Raw genomic sequence first — 25,034 nt, 5'->3', positions numbered from 1 at the left:
CCCTTTTGTCAAGTTTTGATCAACCCATTCCTCAACTCACTAAACCTTCACCCTCTTCTGATATTTTGACTGTTTTGGATTTCTGATGTGCATGATACTGTAGATTTGATTCATGGCTGTGTCTGGTCAAGGACTTGTAAATTATTCACACTATACAGCTATAGACATATATGTTTACCACATTCTTGTTCTGATATGCATGTAGTATTTACCATTGGAATTACACACTATCTATTGATCTGTCTTCATATTTTGTATGAAATGATGACAATTGTCATGATACAAATGTACTATATCGCAGATCAAATTTATTCAGTCATAGTGTGTTAATTTATGTTTTTTGATCGAGTTCTTCTATGTTGTGATGTATGTTATGCTATTGTTTCAGAAAAAAGGAGAAGGTTTGGTACCATTAAAACGCTTAATCCCGCTGCAAATGTTTGTACCTGTCCTAAGTCAGGAATCTGAAATACAGTAGTTGTCGTTTGTTTATGTAATTTATACATGTTTCTTGTTTTTTATATAGATTACACCATTGGTTTTCCCGTGTGAATGGTTTTACACTATTAATTTTGGGGCCCTTTATAGCTTGTTGTTCGGTGTGAGCCAAGGCTCTGTGTTGAAGGCCGTACATTGACCTATAATGGTTAACTTTCATAAATTGTTATTTGGATGGAGAGTTGTCTCATTGGCACTCACACCAAATCTTCCTATATATATTCATTCATATTTTTTATGTCAGGGCCTTTTATTGCCAATAATACGGTATGGGTTTTTCTCATTGTTGAAGGCCTGATGGTTGCCTGTTATTGTTTGCATCTACTTAATTTGAACTTTGGTGAATATTTGTCACATTAGCACTGACATACCCCATCTACTTATTTTTATAGCAAAATTTCTAGTGAACTAAATATTAAAATATCACCTATTAGAAGTCTTCCTGCAAGATTGATCTACACTGGTGTAGGTGTTTTCAAAACCTAATGACAAAAAATTAAACCTCAATCCAGTAAGAGAATGGAAACAAAAAATTCAGCAATTTTCCATTTGGAAAGGGGCATGTTCATTCATTTTTTTATGTAAAAAAGGCTGTTAGTTTTCTCGTTTGAATTGTTTTACATTGTCATTTCGGGGCCTTTTATAGCTGACTATGCGGTATGAGCTTTGCTCATGTTGAAGGCCGTATGGTGACCTATAGTTGTTAATTTCTGTGTAATTTTGGTCTCTTGTAGACGGTTGACAATCATATCACATCTTCTTTTTTATATGACTCAAGAATGATAAAAGTGATGCCAGCAAAATTCTTTGATCTGTGTTTTGTGGTAATAATCATTGTATATAAGTTTCATAATATAATAATAAAGTTAGAGTTAGAGAACGGAAACCAATTTCGGGTCATAAGGACGGACAAGGGTAAAACTTTATGCCCCCTCTGTTCAATGCTGTTGTGGCAGGGGCATAAAAAATAAAAGACATCTACATGTAGATTGTATTTAATTTTAATCAAGAGAAAAACTTTAACCTGCACTGAAAACCATATACACTGTATATGAAGGCACTTGTTACAAATACAATAAACAGTTTTTAAGAAAAAAGGTTAGAAAATATATCACATTGTATTTCCATGCCAAGGCACCAAAATTTAGGAAAAATTTTACATAATATCACAGATATATTGTTTAAGTTCATGCAGAAATGCACAATAGAAATAACTATGATAAATGCCACAAAAGGAATGCCTACTTCATTATCAAATGAACATAATTTAAACCTTTTAGCATCTGTTTAGTGTCCACAAACATGCCAAAAGTAAAATTAATCATTATAGAACAAGCCATTTATACAACTGAACATGTCAATGTACATTTAAAAATTTAAAAAAAATGCCTGTATTTTTAAAACTTCAAAGAGTACAGTCATTGATAGTGTCCTGTTATAAAAATGTATTCATTGATATATTAAATATTCATGGCTTATGGTAAAGAAATATTTTTGAAATTGATGGTGTGGAAAAAACTTTACTTTCAACATTTCTTAATCAACTGTCTTTAACTTTATTTTAATTTCTGCTTTTAAAATCAAACTCAGATAATTCAGAAAAACACCTTTTAACAATTAATATGTTATGTTATAAAAAAGGTTGTACGCTAGCTAAAATGTTTATTGTGTATATCACAATGTATATAGGCAGGTGTCATACAATGACAGTCTTACAGAAAAAAACATATCTACTAGAAAAAAATATTACACAAACATTATGAACATGACACATGTATCATATATGCATGTGTGCATGAAATTCACATACATGTACTTTGGCTTCTTGCTCAAAGTTGTAATAAAAAAAATATCCAACCTGGGATTTAGTCCTTAGTTATAAGTAAAAAATAAACATACATCTAACATTTCTAATGCGTAAACTGTCAAAAAAATTGTTGCATATATCATTGTATATCTTGTAACTTTTCATCAGCTTTCATGGCTTTATAAGGAAAATGTAAATCATGTTCTGACATATAAAATCAATGATACTCTTTTTTTAGATGACAATGAAAAAATAAATAAACATACATGACAAATATGCATGATATGTGATACATGTACATTATCAATGGTACAGAAACAATTATCATGTCAAGTTAAATACTGTTAATGTACATCTATCGTCATTGTATAAGTTACAGTACTTACATGTACTTATTTATGACAATCTGACATAAAATATTTAAAATTCAACCAATAAAAGCTCTTTGGAAATGATATTTGGAACAAATAACATAAATAAACCTCAACTCAAGTGACTGTGTATAAGACATGAAATATATACAAACAATACTTATCTTCATCATGTTTATGTACTGTACATGTAATGAAGAGTTAACTCTCTGTTTGTCTTTAGTTAGTATAAATTATAATCAGTGCATAGTAATCTAATATACCATGTATACATCTTGTACATTGTAAAATATATTTCAATCATGGCATGGAGAATCAACATAATTCATGCTTCTGAAATAAAATATAAACAATTGCAAATAATTAAATAATCATGATAATGGACAGTTAGAGCTCAGACATAAATAAGTCTGAATTTGCTTTTGACTCATAGAGGTCTAAATTTGTAAGTTTTAGGATTTGTCTCCCTTATAATTATTGCAAGACAAAATACGACTAAAATAAGTCAAATACTGTTAAGCAAGAAATAATTGACAAGAATCAAAAAGTTGCAAATGTTGACTCCTACAACATGTACAAGTCGATCATAAGTTATCAAAATTGGTTAACTTCAAGACCCACGCATATTTATAAAAAGGTCATGCATCTAAATCAAATAATGACAACATTGAAAGACGATGCTTTGTCTTCTATAGAAAAATATGAATGAGAGTCTAAAAAATCGGAGATAATGTTAATTATCCTTACAAAACAACCACCTGGAACCACACTAAATGAGGTAAAACATCTGTGTTTAGTAAGGATGTTCAATTAAATAATTAAATATAGATAGCTCAAGTCCTTGTGAACTCTCAGACAGGTTTTTGCTGTCATACATGTAGGTGGTGTACTTTGGCCACCAAGTAAAATTAAGTTTTTTCATCAACATAAATAGACCTAAACAAGTCTGTCATTTTCTGACTTAAATAAGTCTAAAATTGAAAACACATTTTATAATCATGATAATAAATACATGTTTTGACTTCTTTAAGTCAAAAACAAAAATGGACTTGTTTATGTCTGAGCTCTGACTGATGGAATGGGGGAGATTTTAAATAGTACATAGGCATGACAGGTACATGTTCATACATTTTCTTATATAATAATTAAAATACAATGCTATATATGTTGAACAAAATACATATATACATGTAATACAAGTATACTTTCATTTGTAATATTATGCATGTAATTGTTTTTATATTAATTTATTAATACTATTTAATTTAATACACTTTAATCATTATAATATCCAATTCATTAAAGTTAAAGATTGTCAGTTGTCAAAATACAAAAATTGTACATCATATACATCCATCAAATATTATCAAGGATATCTTTTTAATTTAATACATTTATTTCTGATTCATTTAAATTGAAGATTGTCAGTTGTCAGAATACATCTTTTAGCCATTCCATCTAAAAACTCTCACTTCAGCGAACTGTTCACCGACAAGTAAAACAGCAATGTCCCCTTTATGAGTCACTGCTACATTTAAAGGCTTTGCTTCATTTCCTATTGCGTCTGTATCTTCAATAAGGCACTTGATATGTCTTCCCTTTTTGTCAAAAATTTCTACTCTGAAATTTCCTGCATCAGCCACTATAATGTTATTGTGACTATCTGTTGCAACTCCCATGGGACAGGAGAGTTGACCATGACCTTCACCTGTGATGCCGAACTTATGTTTAAATTCACCCGTACTGTCAAACACCTGAATACAGTTATTTCCACAATCAGAAACGATAATGTGGTTTTTCTGATTGATGGTAATAAAGTTTGCAGAAAGAAATCTTTTCTCTCCAGAACCTTTACTTCCAAATTTAGTTGAAAATTTTCTCTTGTCAGTGAAAATCATTATTGTGTGACTTTCTAAGTCAGAAATAACTATTTGATGACTACTATTTATAGCTATACCACTAGGTTTGGCAAATTTATAAAATTCACCAATGTCTTCTAAAAGTTTTCCGTCCATATTATAAACTCTCATAATTGATGAACCAGCATTTGCAACAGCTACAAGAATATTTCCATCTCGCATAAAAGTGAGCCCACTTATCTTGCAATTCATACAAGTGATTCGGCTTAATAATATTCCGGTATTCGAAAAAACAAGTATTCTTGAGCCACTTCTATCAGATATTGCGTATTGGCCAGTTTGACTAATGGCTAAATCGTATGGCTTATGAAAGTCTATCAAGGTACCTCCAAACTGTCCAAACTTCAGTATCATTTTATCTCCTTCAACAAACACATAGTCTTTTTTCTCACTGTCAGAACGTTGAAGTGCTGGGTATAAATATGAATCACCACTTGCCCCACTTTGGTCTGTAAATTGACTGTTATTAGGTTCAGAATTTGGGTTTATTGTTCTAGGAGGGGCCGGACGTGCCGGGGTCGAAAGAGCATCCAACAAACTTTTGATATGAAAGTTATCGGGGAAAGATTCAACACCACCCGCGGGAATCTGTATGATTTGCTTACATTCAGGGCATGGAAAATTGCCAACTTTGTCAAAATTTCTGCCGAATATATATCCCCTGATGCAATTTTCACAGAAAGTATGCAAGCATGATAGCGCTTTCGGGTGATCATAGTTTCCTAAGCAGATGGCACACGTTAAATGGTCGTCTTTTATCTTTGAACGTAAAGTTTTCTGTGGAACAGTTTGTCCCTGACTGAAAGATGCCATGTTGTTTGTGTTTAGAAATGAGCTTCAACTTCCGCCGTTAGTTTAACCTCCCTATAAGAGGAAGTCTTGTTGTTAATGAATACTAAGCGATGTTTTTACAAATTTGACACTTCCTTTAATAATTTGAACAATGAAAATCCCCATATATAATTTCATGTTGACTAATAAGCCATAGAAATAGACTATAAATATAAGTAACATTTAGGGAGGTAAATAGATTTTTTACCGTTACAATATGACTAAAACCCAACATGTTATGACTATGAAGATATAGCTGAAGACCAAAGCTGAAAAACAAACGACACGTACCTAGTTGTGAATTTATGTCATGTCATGGATTTGAGTTGTCTAAATAATTATTATGTCTTGGAAGATAATTAATTTTTGTTTCTGTTAAACTTATTTTGTAGTGATACCTGTAAAAAGTCATATATATTTTTTCATTTATCATATATTTAGCCCATTTGTATAAGGGAAAAAGGGGGTGTGGAGTGAGGGTCCAGTGTAAGGTTGTATACGATAAGTTAATTAATAATTGTTTGCTTTTTTGCCTTAAATAAGGATCTGGAGGTTTTTTTTATTTTGGGGAAATAGTGCAATTTTGAATGTAAAAAAATAAAAGCAATATATAGAAAAATAAAGAATAGAGATTAGTGAATGCATAGATATATATTAAAGCTTAAGAATAGAGGAAGAAGTGCAAAGTTTTTATAGAATATCAGGTGTAAAACTTCATGATAAGCCAATGGTGCGAAGCTACCATCTGAGGGATTATGACTGAACGCCTCTAAGTCAGAATCTCGCCCAAAAATTTAACGATACTTTATGCATCTAGGCCTTGGGAGGCAACGATAGACGGGCGACGGACCTACCTAGGTGTCCCCGGTGGTAAAGCCACAGATGGTTTTCTTAATAAGGTATACAAAATTTTTTAGAAGTTATATTATGTTGGTGAATTCTGGAACGTATAGCTATGCATTTGTAATGTTCCAAGGTGGATTGAAAACTTTTCTACAAACCATATTGCATGCATGTGCACTTTTAAATTGGTAAAATATATTTAAGCGATTTTGTTCCATCCTCAAAAATAACATGCTAAACAGTATATTAATTATCAATTATCTTTATAAAGAATGACACTTTTAATTTATGTTGCATTTAATTATTAAGGAATCAGATGTTTTCATTAAATTTATATTGTTTCAGGTACTGGATCTGGTGTTGGTACATTTATATTGAATTTGTTGGAAGAAGACTATCCTGATGTATATAGGTAAATAGTGACTTGGATGTAGAGTTGTCTCTTTGGCACTAGTACTTATACAACATCTTCCTATATCTAAGGACTATAAGATGAACTAAGAATTTTATATATTTGTTTTTTGTTTGTGTGGATTGCTGTTTTATTTATTTATCTGTCTCGGTTGGCTGAAGTTGTTTCTGATCAGTGACTTATTCAACCAATGTTTTTTCCAAATACTCATTAAAGACTCATTAAATGTCTTTTGGATTTTTTATGCACCATTTATGGTAGTTTTTGATGAAGTTAAAGTCCCATCAACTTGAAACTTAGTACACATGTTCTCTATGATATGATCTTTCTAATTTTAATGCCAAATTAGAGTTTTAACCCCAATTTCAAGGTTCACTTACTCACCGTGTATTATCAGTACACCGGATATAGGTACTAACCAAGCGGGCATGATCGATTTTGACCTTACAAGGTAAAGAACATCTTTGTTTTGCTTTATCAATATTCAATGTACATTTCTCAACATTTGAAATTCCTGCTCCCAAATAATTTTTGCATCGATTTTTTCCTATTCATAAAACAATTTTGATATTCAAATAAGAACAATTAACTTGTTCATGCGCAAATAGTTGTGAAAGTCAACAGACACTTTCAATTTCGATACAGTAGTTGAGACATTTGCATGTTTTATCTGAAAGAAACCTTATACAGGGCAACAGTAATGGTTACCCATCATAAACCTACTTGTGATTACTCATTCCTTGAAACTGTTTTGATAATAAACGAGTATGAAAATAAAGTTTTTGTGTACGGTGTACAACAACTTAACTATACACCGTACATAAGGATTTATGTGGTCAGCTAAACACCGTACACAACGCTTCTTTAGGGATAAAATATTGAAAAATAACATATGTATGAAAGATTTCAATGCCAATTATTGAAACAGCTATACTTATTACACACACACGTTGACCTTCTATCAGAAAAAGAGTTGCAATGAATATAGAATTATGTTGGATGAGACGAGGGCCAACTTCTTTTACAAGTATTTGCACATGCTTTTTTTGTTTTGGGAAAATAATGAGACATCTCTAATCATTAACCTACGACCAAATCATTTCCTAAAACAGCAGTTAGGTTTAGATTGAAGTACACATTGATATTATGTGAACAAAACAAAGATTTTTCGTTACAGTGTAAGATCAAAATCGCTCACACCCGCTTGATTAGTATCTATATCCGCTGTACAATGATACACAGTGTTACTGAACATAGAAAATGACATTGCCAGTGGGTCCTCCATTTATTATGGACACATTCTTGTTTTAAACAATATGTCATTTTTCCAAAATCAACAAATTACAGTTGTATTTAATATATAGAAATATTGGAATTTTAAAACAAGAAAAACTTGTAAAAGAACTTTCCTTAGATAGAGCTTACAGGCTAAGAACATAGTATTAAAATGCAAATTACCCTTCTAATTAATATTTGGATTCAACATTTTGTTTATTTTTAACCTATGAATTTTTTTTTTTTATGTGAATACTTTTGAGCATATATTTATAATGAAGTAAAAACTATCTGTTGGCAGATTTGTAACAGCAGTTTATCCCTCAGCAGAAGATGATGTTGTTACCTCCCCTTACAACAGTGTTTTAGCCATGCATCAGTTAACAGAGAAAGCTGATTGTGTCTTGCCTGTTGAAAATCAGGTTGGCAAATTAATTCCTTGATATCAGGTGACAGTTAAGTCATAATTTGTTATTTCAGCTTTAAGTATATATATATATATATATATATATAGATTGCCTAACAATGTAATTTTAAAATTACATTGTTAGGCAATCTATAATTTTATTTGTGTAATTGAATTAATCTCTGTACTGATTAATCCACACTCCCATAGATTTGTATGTCATGTGCTGCTATTTATAGGCACTTATATATATATATATATATATATATATATATATATTTCTGGTTTACTTAAGCACTGACCAATTGTCTTTTGTGGGGTTATGTTTATCTTAGAACAGGTTAAAAGTCTGAATACACCATGCATGTAGTTCTATAAGAGGGGGCTTGGTCACCATGCCCAACTCTACACCCACCTATGTAGTAAGCTATGAAAGCATTTAAAATTTCTTATTAATCACACATTTACCGAGGTGATGTATAGGAATGGTTAACATGTATTACTTTGGTTGTTAATTTACAACTATCAGATAGTCTTAGCTTTTTGCCAATCAATAAATTACTAATTGCACCAGTTCCTTATACTGTAAAAGTTGTATTGTTAATGGGAAAACAATTTTAGTTGATTTCTTGGTTTCTTCTAACTACTTAAATTAATTTTGTACCCAAAAAAAACTTGTTTTCTATTTAGTCTACAAAAAAATATTATGGCCATGAATCCGCTGTGTTTTCACAAACCAGCAACATTTAATTAGAATACTTTCACAGAATTCTATTGTTTAAATTAGTTTCTGATTAGTTGTATGTTTAGAAAACCAATAATTCATGAATCTAGACTATATTTCAGTTGAGTTAATTTTATGTTTTGTCTCTTTTTTTCAGGCATTAATGGATATTGTTAACAAAATAGGTGAGGCCATACCCTCGGCTAGAACCGGTAAAAAGACATTCTTCCCTACAGATGTGAAGGCAGGAAGTGCTATACATACAGGAGATGGTGGACTGACCAAGACATCAGAGGAAAAACCATTTGATAGCATGAATAATATAGTTGCAAATCTTCTCTTGAATATGACAAGGTATTGGTTTGATTGATTGTTTGTAAGTGTTTAAATAGATATAAGAAGATGTATTATGAGTGCTAATGTGACAAATCTCTCATCGAAGACACAATTTGTAAAAGTGAACCATAATAGGTCAAATTACAGTCTTCAACACGGAGCCTTGGCTCACACTGAAAGCCTATTCCAATCTTAGACTTTAAATGGTGGCTAGATTTTATTTATTTATGGAGGAAGACATAGTTCTGGTTAAGAACAACCTAACCTTGGCAGGGAAAATTAGTTAGTCAATCAAGATTGAAGTTAAACGCATCTTTACCATTAGAGTTTCAAGGTATTTTAAAGTATAACATGGTCTCTAGATGACAACAGGACAAAACATACAGTAGGATTTTTGTTTGCTTCATATTTTTTTCACAAAATTAAGGAATAACATATTTATATAACTTGTTTATTCCAGTAGAATGTGTACTTATCATTCTCAATAAAAAGATATGTTAGTTTTCCATAAGCCTTTTCTAACCAGTGGTGATGATTTATTTTTAAAAGTTGATTACTTGTTGATGTATTGATATAGGAGAAAAAACATGCGCACAAACATGTTTAACCCCGCCGCATTTTTGCGCCTGTCCCAAGTCAGGAGCCTCTGGCCTTTGTTAGTCTTGTATTATTTTAATTTTAGTTTCTTGTGTACAATTTGGAAATTAGTATGGCGTTCATTATCACTGAACTAGTATATATTTTTTTAGGGGCCAGCTGAAGGACGCCTCCGGGTGCGGGAATTTCTCGCTACATTGAAGACCTGTAGGTGACCTTCTGCTGTTGTTTTTTATTTGGTCGGGTTGTTGTCTCTTTGACACATTCCCCATTTCCATTCTCAATTTTATTGTAAAACAGGTGTCAAATCACTACTTGTGAATGTAACTTTGATAAAAAAAAATTGAATGTTTTTTTTTGTCAATTATTGGGGTTTAAATACTTGAGCGAGGTACATTTTGAAGATGAAACTCTGCATTATAAAAAATGTGCATGGTCAACACTTTTACAACCCTATGAAATTACAAAAGTAGCATTCAATACTTATAATTACATTTTTTAGCTAGGATCATGAAAACACAATTTCTATCAAGTTTTTCTTTAATTTACCTGTGCACTTTTTTGTTGGACCTAGAGTCATCATGAATGTTACATTTCATTATGTACTGAATGTTGATTTCAGAAGGACGCATCATGATTGCTGTTAGCCAATCAAAATAACATATCATAATGAAACATATACATGCAATGTTATTATTATAGAATAAACTTCATAAAATTTATTGGTGTACATTTATACTGTGGTATGGAGCAAAATCCTTGCAATTCACATGTTTCTCTTTAATCATGCTGATTGGAAGTTTCCTTAAATGGTTGTTTTATGATAATAATATAATAATGCATGAAAATTTAGCAATATTTAACAAATATTTTAATGTAAAATATGTCTTTGTGATGGTACAAGGGAAATAACTCTTGATTTATAGAAAAGTCTCTGTTCTGTTAAAAGAAATAATCTGTTCTCCTTGTCAATAGAAATTTTTAAATTTGTTTTATTTTTAAATGAAATGGATATGTAAAAGTATATGTTGGCGTATTACATCATATTCAGAACATAGATATAGGGAAGATATGGTGTGAGTGCCAATGAGACAACTCTCCATCCAAATAACAATTTATGAAAGTAAACCATTATAGGTCAATGTACGGCCTTCAACACAGAGCCTTGGCTCACACTGAACAAAAAGCTATAAAGGGCCCAAAAATAACTAGTGTAAAACCATTCAAATGGGAAAACCAACGGTCTAATCTATATAAAAAACGAGAAACGAAAAACATGTATAAATTATATAAACAAACGACAATTACTGTACATCATATTCCTGACTTAAGACAGGTGGAAACATTTGCAGCGGGATTAAACGTTTTAATGGTACCAAACTTTCTCCCTTTTTCTGAAACAATAGCTTAACATCACAACATAGAAAACCACACGATAAAATATCAATTAGAAGGTTTAACTCAATCAAAAAACATAAATTAACACACTATGAACGAATATATTTGATCTGATAACCCACATACATGTATGTAGTATACTTTTGTTGTGTAGGGGAATCTATAGTTTTAAAGATTATTAAAAAACAATAAATAGTTTGAACCATTAAACTGCATGTGTAAAATATCTTTATCCTGCAATTAGCAAACTATTTTTGCTTTATTTGCACATGTACAAATAAAGTATCCTTTTACTCCACTGCCATGTTAAGCAAGCGGTTATATGAATATTTATGTTTCCTAACCAGTTCATTTGGGGTCCTCTTAGCGGTCCGCATTTCAACCATGTCGATTTCTTTGAGAAATTTATTGGAGTAGTTTCAGGATAAACACAATATATGTACATTGTCGGAAAATATGTGAAATTTATTTGTACTCGCTATGAAACAGGAGAAAAGCTTGTGGAGCCTAGCTTTTTGTCATTTTTCTAAAGATCATAAAAATAAATTTTATATATTTTATATATATAAATATATTTGTTATATTTCTTGATACAGTTCTTTTTTTTTTAGTTCTGCAAGATTTGAAGGATCATTGAATGTAGATTTGAATGAAATCACCATGAATTTAGTGCCATTCCCAAAGTTACATTATTTAGTGGCAAGTCAGAGTCCCCTTTACACATCTGCAGATGTCCACTTGCCACCCAGAAAGTAAGTAATGTATGTTGTGGAGATAAGTTAGATCGAAATCAACCTTATATACATGAAGTTTAAGGGCATATGATACAGTTTTGATCCTGTATTTACAGTTTGATGAAAATTTTCATATAGGCTATTTTTTGCCTGATTAAATCAAATATGTAATAGAAAATATACCTTCATGCAGTGATCGGGAACAGGGGCGTAGCTAGGCAATTTTTGATGTGTATGCAATGCCGGAGAAGGAAGTTATACGACAGGGGATCTGGGGGCCGCTCAAGGCCCGCAGAAGCTCTGGGGTAAATGGTGCAAAATCCTGCATTCTCGCAATTTCCGAGGACTTAAAATGACCTCACAGAAATCTTACTTTTAGGAGAAACAAGTCAACTTTGGAAATAAATAATCAGAGAAAAACAAAGAAACCCGTACTGTTGGCTTAACAATTTGTTTTTTTTCCCTTATGTGTAGTGGGTTAAAATGGCTTTATTAGGTATATTTTATTTGTTACCTAATCATGCTGAACCCACTTTACATTAGAAAACAAACTTATTTCTAGCCAACACTGTGCAACTTAAATGGTATTTTTTTATTGAGAAAATACACAAATAAAAATTCGAATCACATATATCTTTATGTTTTATTTTATGAGTGAACAAGCAGTGTTTTTCAGCTTTTTTTTTCTCTCAAAGTTAATTCGGAAAAACCAATTTCCTTTCTTTTTTTCTACTAAAGATGTCCAAAACCGTGTCTGCTTTAAAAAAAATTCTCGGTATATGTTCAAAAGACCGAGTCCAGATAAACGATTCGTTTTCATTGTATTTCTCAAGTAGGTCTTCACTCTTCTCATGGTACTAAAAGACCGTTCTGTCGTTGCCATCGCGACCGGCATACGACGGACGGACCAACAGACAGACGGACGGACAGACGGATGCACAGACCAGAAAGCACAATGCCCATCTATTATGGTAGGTAGGGCATAACAAAATCAAATCAATTTTTTTTCTTCACCAATATTTAATAAAATTTAAGATAAAATTCTAAAAATTTGCTAGTTAGTAAAGGTTAAAAATGGTAATAAAGGGTGGGGTTGGGATGATGGATCAGTACTTCGCGAAAAAAAGTTTTTTTTTATTCAAATCAAGTAAGGATTACGAAAAACAAAAACTTTAAAACTGAAAGCATGGAAAACACGCACTTTTATTTAAATTTGGGAACATGTAACTTGTTGAACGAAAGAGGCACCCGTCTTGCACTATTAAAAATTTAAAAAAGTGAAAACACGTTGAACGTCAAATGAAAAAAAAGGTGAATACAGTTGCACGAAAATTACCCTTTACCACCCCCGTTAAACTTAAGTTGGACTAGACTGTTTAAGACTTATACATACCTCACAGGAAATTCATAAGAATGAATTGATGTCCATGGTCTCATAAGAATGTCATATTTTATTTCATCAGTTATTTTGGAATCTTCAGAAAAGATGTCAGGGTAAGGAGGCATAGAAGACGTAACAATTGTGTTTTGACACCCGGAGGACTCATCCATTTTAAATTGTTTGCATCAGCAACAGAATTACTATGCTGGTTTCGTAAATGAAAAGGGAAGACTAGTTTTCGGAACGGAATATAGCTACAAAGTGTCCTATAACATATTTGGATATTTTTTTTTTTATTAACTTCATTACTTTGATTTTGTTCTTACTAGATTTACCATATTTTTATTTTTGTGAAATTTTCGATGTGTACGCAACTGCGTTTTTGCGTACGGGTTGCTACGCGCCTGGGGAAGGACGTGCACCCTGCGCCTATAGCGCATATTGACTAGAAATGGCGCATACAGTGACACATGTAAGCGCCCACGTGGCGCACGATATTTTTCACTTCGTTTCAAAACGTTTAGATATTGTCAAATGAATTTCCGATTGTGTTCCGTGCCGCCATGTGTGTGTACACAACTGTGTAATGTTCCTCCAATAATAGGAGCACCTATATCTTTTGGGGACATCTCGGGTGTTTCCCCATGATAATAGAACCATGCGATTTATCATCTCGGGTGTTTTCCTAGAATTCTAGTCAAATCGGCACTTGGTTAAATCGGCACCTGGTCAAATCGGCACCGGGTATAGTCAAATCGGCACCTAGTCAATTTGGCACCTGGTTAAATCGGCACCCGATGTAGTCATTTCGGCACCCATGTTAGATATGTTTAATACATGTTCTGTTTCAGTTTTTTGAACAAACAAAAAATAAACAAAGAAGGGGTAATCCATATATTGACATATTTACATTTATTGTGTTTTTGGGTGGGTGTGGGGTGTTTCTATCTCGGGGGTACTCTTTCTACAAACAAGGTCATAGGATGTGCCCCTGGAATAGGTCACCTTTTCAAGCTTGAAAATATGTGAATAGGTCAGGAAAACTATCAAAAATATATGATATCGTTCAACGTAATGTGTATTCAGAGTATTGGATATTCTTATGCATGTTTTAACCAGTTGAACATTTTGAATGATTGTTGGTTTAATGCTGATTGAAGTTTCCTAAAAAAAAAACCCACCTTAATTGCTACTTAGCATGCTTTATTTGATAATATCATGAAAGGGACTCGTCGTTTTCCTTTGTATTGTTGTTATATTCTCGTAATTAAACAACAGCTTGGGTATTTAAGGGCTTCATTGTTTTATTAAGTTTTTGAAGAAAAAACAGCAATAGCTACCTGTAAATAGTTAAAACAACAAAAATGTTAATTAATTTATGTAACTGATAAATCTAGGACTTCATTTTTATCAATGTATCTAATTATTTAATCCTGTCAACGTATATGTGTTCCACCTAACTAAAGTTCCAATGGAAACTTTGTTATAAACATTGTCATAATATCTATTCCTGTTAGAACAAATATTCTATACCATTTATTCCGTTAGGAACATATACTGTAATATTTATTCCTAATATTATGAAAGAACTTCCAGTCCGTGACAATCCAACCCCAAAACAATTAAAAATAGAAAGATTAATAGATATTTGGAATTGTTTATATATGTATATCTTATCAAATATTATTGGATGCCGAATTGACTTTAATTTGGTGCCGATTTGACTAGATGCCGATTTAACCAGGTGCCGATTCCACTTTTTCTATGGGTGCCGATTTGACCAGGTGCCGATTTGACTTGTACCCGTTTTCCTATTGTAATAATAGAACCATGCGGTCTAACTGATAACCAGAAAAACGTAATTAACCATCATTCATGATATATTTTTTTTATAAACAACTTTAAATTTGTGAAATTTGGCTAGTACAGACGAGATTTAACTCTAATAATAATCTCATTTAGTTTAGCTCGATATTATTTCGATTGAAGAACCCCAAAGACTTTTTAGGAATATAGTTTTTGTCTCCATAAAAGACGCTTAACTGTCCTTGTCATTGTTTTGGTCTTTGGCTCGTTTTGATATTTTGTAAACATGACTTCAGCGATTTGTTGTTTTGTTCTATGAATTAATGGTACTCTATACTGTTATTCTTGTCACCGTGTTGAAGTTATAATAATACAAGAAGTGCAGAGGAAATGCCTGAAATGTCCTCTGATACGGTATCGACGAAGACCCAAATTTAATGTACAAAAAAAAAACCCAACATGAACATGAACAAGGCAACAGAACCAGTTTAAACATTGTAAATAAAGGTTAACTTAAATATTGTTGGGGTTGGAAGAATTTATTGTATATTCATTGAAATTGAAATTACAAAATCACAGGAACAATATCCATGATTTTATTTAAAATCATAAACTAGGTATTAAAGTACCAACACCTCTTTGCCAAAATATACTGATACTTTTTTTTTTTTACAGAAGTCAATTCAAATGGCCCACTCATTTGACAACATGGCCCATTATTTTTTTAAATGGCCCATTGAATTTATTTTTGAGGGGCCCTGGGCCCATAGTGAAAAAAACCTTCCAGATCACTGTTCATGTGCTACTTTTTGAGTTAACTGAGGTCGAAATTTCGTATATTTGCTCAAAATTCGGATTTGTGGCCGTATTTTTCCTCTCGAAAGAGAGACATAACTTTTTTGTTTTAAAAGATAAGCACAAATTGTTTTTTGTTAAAAAATTTAGTAATTTCTGTATTTTATAAGTATCATAAAAAATTATGCATTTTTTTATTCAGAAATAACTCATATTTATCAAATGGTCATGAATTGAGAAAAAAACGTCATTTTTTGCTGTATATATATCAAAATTAAAAAAATTGCACTATTTACAGTTTTATAAAATTTGGTCCACATAATCTCCCTGCAAAATGAACCAAAATGTTGTTTTAAAAATAAGGGTCCATGGACTCATTTTCAAATTAAATCAGTTTGAATGATAAAAATCAGTCGAAAAATGCATCTTTTCCCGATATGTCATAGTTTGATGTCGCGAAAATAGCATTTTACGTTAGCAACGTCAGTACCTTCTCTGTAACTGTATCGTATGCCCTTAATATATCTAATCCTATTTCTGGTTGATAAAGATCTCTATGCAAAGTATTTAACTGTTAGAAATTTGAGTTCTTTCCAGACTTGCATTAGACAGACCAAAACTCATCTGTCAGTTTGTATTTGAATGTTCCAAAAGCAATCAAAGTCTTATACATGTACATGTAGAAGTGCACTTGCTTAAGGAGGTAGACCTAGGTTGAGGGAAATAACTCTTAAAATCATCAGTACGTTTGTGTCAACCATTTTCAAAAATATATTCTAAGCTTCTAGGTTACAGAGATTATTTTCAATCTGTTTCAGGTAAATGCTTAAAATACATTGATGAACTTGACTTTTACAAACGCTTAACTGATATAAAGAGTTATCTCCCTGAACCAAGGTCTACCCCCTTAAGGTAGTTTCTATTCACCGCAGTAAATTTATTTTTATTTTTATATATATCTAGCACATTCCTAATACAGTCTGTTCAACCAGGGCTAAGCTTTCTCATTCAATTGATTAGGAATATATATCAAATGAAAGAATAAAGCATTAATTGATATAGAAATACCTACATTTAGCTGCAATAAACTCTTATATGAATAACACATTTTTTAAATAATTCCAAAAAAATTAGATAAACTAGGGATATACAAAAAAAAAGTGGTTTGAAATTTATTTTAAATATCAATTTTAATTTTTCAGATACAAAAATGTATTTTTTATTTTGTAGATTAGATCAAATGTTTTCAGATGCATTCTCAAGAGATCATCAATTACTGCGGGCAGATCCTAAACATAGCCTTTATTTAGCATGTGCCTTGATGGTACGGGGAAATGTAGAAATCTCAGATGTTAGGAGAAATATTGAAAGGTACCATAATAGGATGGCAATTAGTTATGATACTTTACAAATCAGGCTCAGCGTATCAGTCTAGTACAAGTCAGGGCTAATATTCTTAATTCATTAACATGTTCTCATCCTGAATATGCATATTAATGTGCCACTTGACTTTAGTCCTAAGTCAGGACCCTGTAATTCAGTGGTTGTTGTTTGTTGCTGTGTTACATATTTGTTTTTTTCGTTTATTTTTTAATGCAAATAAGGCCGTTAGTGTTCTCGTTTGAATTGTTTTACATATCGGGGCCTTTTATAGCTGACTATGCGGTATGGGCTTTGCTCATTGTTGAAGGCCGTACGGTGACCTATAGTTGTTAATGTCTGTGTCATTTTGGTCTCTTGTGGATAGTTGTCTCATTGGCAATCATACCACATCTTCTTTTTATAATTGGGCCTCCATCCATTACATCAATTATGATAAGATTTTACCAAAAAACTTCTTATGTTGATTTGTTGATGTCTTAATGTAATATTGTTGAGAATTGCTTTTTATTTGTTATAACAAAACATTCTGCACTGACAAAAACAAAGAGAAATAGAAAATTCATTACCAAAACAGTCTTGAAAAAATCAACTTGATTCATGTATCATGTCTTCTAAATAATATAGATAGATACTTTTATATTAAAGTACAGCTTGGTATATGGACGTGAAATTAAGAAACAATTCATGGGGGCTTGAATATATCATGATTTTACCATGGGTTGGCCCTTTATGACAAATATTTTACCCTGAGCAATAGAGAGGGGTAAAATATAAAGGGACAACCCGTGGTATTATTACGATATATTCAAGCCCCCATGAATTATTCCAATTCTAATAGGACAAATAAGGCAAGTCTTTGAATCTAAGCAGGTAGCTCATTCATAAACAATCATATTATGTGGGAGTATGATTGGAACAGCCCAAAAATATTTTGGGACCCTATTATGCAGAAAAATGGTTTTTTTCCGGTTTTCGGTCATAGGACGTTTAAAAGAGGAGCTATATGTAGATAAAAATTTATGAATGCAAAACTATTAATAAATCTTCTGAATATAGTAATACATAAACAACACATTTGTGATACAGAATTTACTCAAAATTGTCTAAAATCTGCTCTTCGGGTCTGGGCAGAAACAAACTTCTTTTACTTTGTCAACATTCACACTGATATCCCGATGAATATGCAGTAATGTTATGTAACTGTTGTTTGTTCATTGTTGATTGTACATTTGTTTTCAGTTACATACGTGAGGGGGAATAGGACCTTTATTGGGACTCCGGGATCGGGAGTTTTCAGCTTGGGATTTCGGGATTGACCCTTTTCGGGATCCGGGAATTCTTTTTTTCGAATTTCGGGACCTCAGGATTTAGTGTTTTTAAGCCTAGGATCTCGGGATTTCATGTTTTTAAGCCCGAGATTTCGGGATCAGGACTCCTCATATCCCCCCTCATACATAGTACCGTGACTGATAGATCTCAGGGCCATCATGGCATGGCAGCACACGAGAGATGTTATAAACCAGGGTACGTGTTCGGCATGGAGCGACCTCCCAATTGAATTCGTCAAAATTACATGCCAGGTCAGTTTCGTATGTTTCAGACAATATTGAGATTTGTTCGTTTGTAATATTTCCTACAACACGATGAAGCAGATACAGTGCAAAGAAGCTATTTTCTGATAACTTGACGCGACTCCACTCTTCAGTTCCTTTATCATATGGTCTATGAACGCAAAAAATAATGAGACTTTCCAATACTGTTTTGGCGTGGTTGCAGGGTGATTGGCTCCGGTAGTCTGTTAACCACATCGCCGCGGCATATTTTCAACGATATCGAAGGGATCTGATAATTCTAATGCCCATTGGTACAACTCATTCCAAACTGATGAACTGTACATTGTAAAATGTGCTCCAAAACTACATATCTTAAGACTGAGTATTACAAATTCAAATCTTGTAAAAGATACAAGTTACCTTCCCCTTCCGATTTTGTCATAATCTCCAAATTTTATTTTATTTTGAAACCAAATCGTTTATTATTTAATGATATTTCATCAATTAAAAAAGTGACAACATAGGTGTTTCCTTTAACATTCAATTTATAAATTTTTATTTTGTCATTTTTTTTTGCAAGCCGAATCAATGTGCACGCAACTGCGGAGCTACAATCTTTTTCTGCATGACTCGAACAGCTTCATCAACACTTGTAACTAGTTTGTCAAACTAATATCCGGGATAGACGGAAAAGACACTGACAGTCTCTGAACGTTATACAAATATCATAATCATAATAGTCTTAGATAATTCATGCATCGCTCTGTCCAATTCCGATTGACCAACTCACCTCTCCCTCTTCTGTTTTTTTTTTGTGAAAACGACGTGGATGCACATGCTGTCGTGCCTCCGGGTAGCTACGCCCCTGGTACTCAAAGCGTTTGAAGTATGTCAGGTTAGAATACAATATTTTACAATTTTTAAGATGTATATACCATCCAGCCAGAGGCTTATGATGTATTGTCATTTATTTATAATATAAACACAATTTACAATGAAAGGTAGCAATACAAAATTAAAACAGTGTGCACATTATACATTTGATTTCTAAGAAGGAAATAGGTACATGTCACACAGATTTGAGGTATATGATATTTGAAACAATATTAATTGACACAATTTATGTATTTTCAGACTTAAACCAAACTTAAAATTTATCCACTGGAACCAAGAAGGTTGGAAGACAGGACTGTGTGCAGTGCCCCCTGTTGGTCAATCATATTCTTTACTGACATTAGCTAATAATACATGTATTCAACATTCCTTTACTGACCTCAGGGATCGATTTGTTAAATTATATAAACGTAAAGTAAGCATGTTGTTAATGTATTGTGTGGAAGTTAGATGCCGTAAATTTAGAAATTATTTTGAGGTTTTTATTATTGGGGAAAAAAAACTATTGGCTCAATTTATAACAATTAAACTTCTTATTGATGCCTGCTAATATTCATGTATAATACTGTTATATTACAATAATACACAAACAACCAAAAAAACCCAAATACAACCCATGTATACAAGAGTAAGCACAACTTAAAAGCACAGTTTTCAAAATTCTGTTAAAAAAGTAAAAAATAATTGTATAGGATTGGTTAATACCAATGTTTGCATTATTTGTGATATGTAAAAATAGCATTAAACTGATGCTGAAGTTCATATCATTGTCTGATAGCCATGTATTCTTTTTGGTAAATATATTTTCTTGTCATAAACTTTTTATAAACTACTTTTCTAAGATTCACAGTGGGTTTTTGTATGGCTTTTGATCATAGCTGTAGACTGTACAGTCACTTATATTAACTTTCATCATTTGACCTTTGTTGAATAGTTGAGCCATTGTCAAGCATATAACATCATAATATTTGATATTTAAGCGTTGTTTTTTTTTTTATCAAAATATACTTAAATAAAGGCAACAGTAATATACCGCTGTTTCGAAACTCATAAATCGATAGAAAAAAACACATATGACACAGAAACGAACTAAGCATTAGACAAAATCTGATGAGAATAACAAATATAACATCAAAACTAAATACATAAATAAAGCTTCTTTATGTATTTTATTTTATTTTTTCCAGGCTCATGTCCATCATTATACACATATAGAAGGAATGGAGGTATCAGACTTTAACCAGAGCTATGAATCTCTTAATACTCTGATAGATGAATACCAGGCACTGGAAAAACAAATGCATAACCCACCACCACCAGAACCAAGGCTTCAGATACTGACGTGACAGAGAATTAAATTGTGAATTTCATATTGTGTTGGGTGAATCATTGTTAAAGATAAAGTTGGCATGGCCTTTGAACATAGGTTTCATAGGAGTTTCTCACAGTCCAAAATAGAATTAATTTCAATATGACATTGATCGATTACTGCAGACATGAAAATGTTTTGTGGCAGTTTTATTTTTCAAAATTTTAATTGAAACAGGAATAATAAACTTTTGCATGCGTTTATTATTGCAATGGTTGACCAATTGATAATAATGTGAGGAAATTATGCATACAAATATGGGTTTAATATTTTTAAAGAATGCAATTTTTTTCATTTTTGTTACTTTTATTCTATCTCAATTTTTTCTATAAAAAACATTTCAATGATTTATGAGTTTTTACAGTAATTATTCATGGTTTAGGTTGATTTCCTGGAATGCATGTGACATCCATCTTGCTGAACTAGTAAACATTTTTGTAAGAAGGGCTACTGATGCCCTCCTCCAGTTGCAGTATTTTCTCCCTGCCTTTAAGACCCATTTGTGGCTGTGTTTTGTTCTTTGTTATGTTGTATGATTGCCTACTTTTTAGAATCACAAGAGACCAAAATCACACAGAAATTAACAACTATAGGTCACCGTACAACATTCAACAATAAGCAAAGCCAATGCAGTAGAGTCAGCTATAAAAGACCTAACAATGACAAATGTAAAACAATTCAAATGAGACAATAGCCAGATTAATGTACCAAAAAATTAACGAAAAAAAATATATGTATAAAACACAGCCACAAACCATATAAACCACTGAATTTTGTCTCTTTGACACACTCCCTGCTTCCATTCTCATTTTTATTAGATTCTGTGAGGGTTTGCTTGTAATTAAACAATGTGTTGTTAATTTGAAATAAAAAAAAAATGAAAATGAAAAGGGCCCTTAAGCATTAATGTCTGAGAGATCTGGGTTATTTCTGCAGATGCAATAACATTTGTAGCAACGAAGACAAACATATATAATGGGAAAAAGAAAAAAAAGGTATGATGTATCAATACATTACACAAGACATGCCCAAACCAAATGCTGATATCAACTGATATTCATATTAATGCCTCAATAGTGTTCCAACTCCAAACAAAAAATACTGGCTGACAAGAAAGTCAAATTATGATTAATTTAACTTTTATTGTACTAAGTTATAAGAAAATAAGGAGATGTGGTTTGAATATCGATGAGAAAACTAACCATTAAAGACATAACATGTGAACAGGTACATGATAAATTATTGAAATATTAGACTCCCAGGCCCAAATCAACATATTTTAAAACAAACTCATGTAAAAAGCTTAGACATATAGCTCTTCATTATAGTAAATGTGTAGTTACTACAGAGTAGAAAGAACTATACAGTTGCATTACATGTATCTCACGCGGTTCCATTGGTGTAAATTGAGTTTAGACCATGGCATTGTTTTGTCAGAATCTGTAAAAAAAAGATTGTTTTTCAACACTTTTACAGTTGTGACGTTGGAGGGTTCCCTAATGGTTTCCTAAGTGATTCAGTAACAGCCTTCCAAAAGAGGACTTCGCCCAAACCTCTTTGATACATGATAGGGCTTGCGCTATCTAAAAGTGTTCGTAGTCGCCTTGTCATATGTTTGGAATCAATGCTTTCTAACGTAATAAGCAAGACAACATCTCGTCCATGTCTTCGACGTCTTTCCTGAACCACGTCAACTTCCCATTGACACCATTCACTTTTCGCAAATTCATTCGATTTGACGATTACAACTTTCCAAGATCTTTCTAAATATTTGTCAATATTTTCGGTAATGGATTCGCCAACATCAAAATCTCTATGGTGGACGCATAACTTGACGCCCTCCTCTCGTTCCATTTTTACAAGAAAAGTTTCGTGAACCAAAGAACGATCTGCTTCACAATACACTACAAATGCGTGATGCTCAAAATCGTCGGCTTTCGGTAAAGGGATGTAACCTTTTTTTCTACTAGATTGTACTCGCCATAAACAGATATAGTTTTTAATGTTTGTTTGACATTTTACTCCCACAAAAATAAAAGTCACCATTATTATCCCAAAGGAAGATATACATATTGCCATGGTGTATAAGGGATTCCAGGGCGGACATGTCTTCTTTGATTCTACAAATTGCATTACAAACCGTCCAACAAATTTAGAAGGTTGGTGACATCTATATGCAAACGGGTATTGAAGAAATTTAGATGGTGTGCTTTTTAACATATCGCTGAACCATAAAAGGTTACAATCACACGTATACGGATTATTACTCAAATCTATGCCATCTACTGAACGTAACATATTAGGCGGAAATGAAGATTCATTCACAGTGTCAATTTGATTATTTGATAGAATAAGTCTTTTAAGGGATGTCATGTTTTGAAAAATGTCAGCACCGTTATTCCAGGCTGTGATTTTGTTTGCATCTAAACTAAGCACCCTTAACGACTTAAATTTGGAAAATACATATCTTGGAAGAATTGTAATTCTAGTTGATGCCAGTATCAATTTCTTTAATCTAACTAAAGGTGAAAACATGCTGTATACAATCATCTCATCTTTTGGAAAGTAATTATGAGATAAACTGAGAAATTCGAGATTTGGCGTTGATGCAAATATTGTTTGTGGGTTGAAACCGGATCTATCGAAATGAAAGTAAGTTTGTTCCATTATAAGCGATATTAAAGATGAGGAATTAAAGGCGAAGCTTTCAATTCTTTTTAGATTTCCAATATTAGATAGCTTCACGGTATTCAACATTTTCATCGAGGCGAAAATGTTGTCTCTTATTTTTCCAATATGGATGCCATCTAAGTTCAGGACTTCAACTCTTGGAAGGCATAACAGTGAATGTTTACCGATATCGCCGATATTGTTGGAATTGAGTTCTAAATTTCGTAAATCTGGTAGAAAACTTGTTTCTCTGTGGCGATCTTTACACCAATTGGGAATAAGATGGAGCGAATTATTGTTTAGATATAAATCCATGACTGTTTTTGGTATGCCAGTTGTAGCAAAGTATGATATTGAATTTCCGGGTAAGTAAAGTTTTTAAAGTTTTTTCAAAGGAGAAAAGATTGAGCAGTTCATATTATAAAATCTATTTCCTTCCAACCACAGTGTTCGGAGAGAGTTATTTGTGAAACTCATGAACATATCTCGAGGGAGCGATGTCCACTGATTAAAGCGCAAATGAAGAAATTTGAGATGTGTTTTTGGCATGTTGTCAATGACAATTTTAAGAATATTGACATCCAGTCTTCTTTCGTACCAAATGAACAAACTGCTTAGGTACACCAATCCGTCAAATGCCTTAGGATGTATATACGCAATAATATTATCTTCAAACTCTAATTTTTTTATAACATGGCCTGTGAGATTTACCAATCCATTTTCCCCTATTTGAGTTAGATTGGTCCCGTTCATTACAACCACAGTCGTACCGCTTGGCATTGTGGGAATATAATTTAAATCTCGACCGGAACAAATAACGATAGGTTTTCTTAAACACTGACAATGATTGGCGCAATATGTAGTCTCTGTCCTGTATTCAAGTATCAAATAGAATTTAAACCACAACCAGATAGCAATGCCTTGTGGTCTCATTCTGGAGCTGAATCTGAAAGATATAGCAATCTTTTAGATACACAATTTACACGGAGAGACGAAATATACATAAACACTTACTAGTATAAGTAATCTGAC

At 32.4% G+C, this 25,034-nt stretch overlaps 2 protein-coding genes across 2 annotated transcripts in view; one reads left to right on the top strand and one right to left on the bottom strand.

The window, feature by feature from the left end:
* Positions 1-21,333, top strand: part of LOC139498945 (tubulin epsilon chain-like) — a 32,637-nt gene extending 11,304 nt beyond the window's left edge. Inside the window, exons 6-12 of the mRNA XM_071287535.1 lie at positions 6,615-6,681; positions 8,258-8,378; positions 9,244-9,440; positions 12,029-12,169; positions 17,364-17,504; positions 20,204-20,378; positions 21,151-21,333. Coding sequence (XP_071143636.1) covers positions 6,615-6,681; positions 8,258-8,378; positions 9,244-9,440; positions 12,029-12,169; positions 17,364-17,504; positions 20,204-20,378; positions 21,151-21,309 — 1,001 coding nt within the window. The 3' untranslated portion in view covers positions 21,310-21,333. The remainder of the gene's footprint in view (positions 1-6,614; positions 6,682-8,257; positions 8,379-9,243; positions 9,441-12,028; positions 12,170-17,363; positions 17,505-20,203; positions 20,379-21,150) is intronic.
* A 1,127-nt stretch (positions 21,334-22,460) lies between these two features.
* Positions 22,461-24,683, bottom strand: LOC139497784 (toll-like receptor 4). The gene has a single exon (XM_071286018.1). It carries the CDS (start codon positions 24,315-24,317, stop codon positions 22,803-22,805), a length of 1,515 nt encoding a protein of 504 aa, XP_071142119.1. The 5' UTR covers positions 24,318-24,683; the 3' UTR covers positions 22,461-22,802.
* Positions 24,684-25,034: the final 351 nt, after the last annotated feature.

This window comes from Mytilus edulis, chromosome 12, assembly GCF_963676685.1.
Source record: "Mytilus edulis chromosome 12, xbMytEdul2.2, whole genome shotgun sequence".
Taxonomy (NCBI): Eukaryota; Metazoa; Mollusca; class Bivalvia; order Mytilida; family Mytilidae; genus Mytilus; species Mytilus edulis.
Note: the sequence above shows the minus strand (reverse complement) of the source record. Positions and strands in the feature narration are given on the sequence as shown.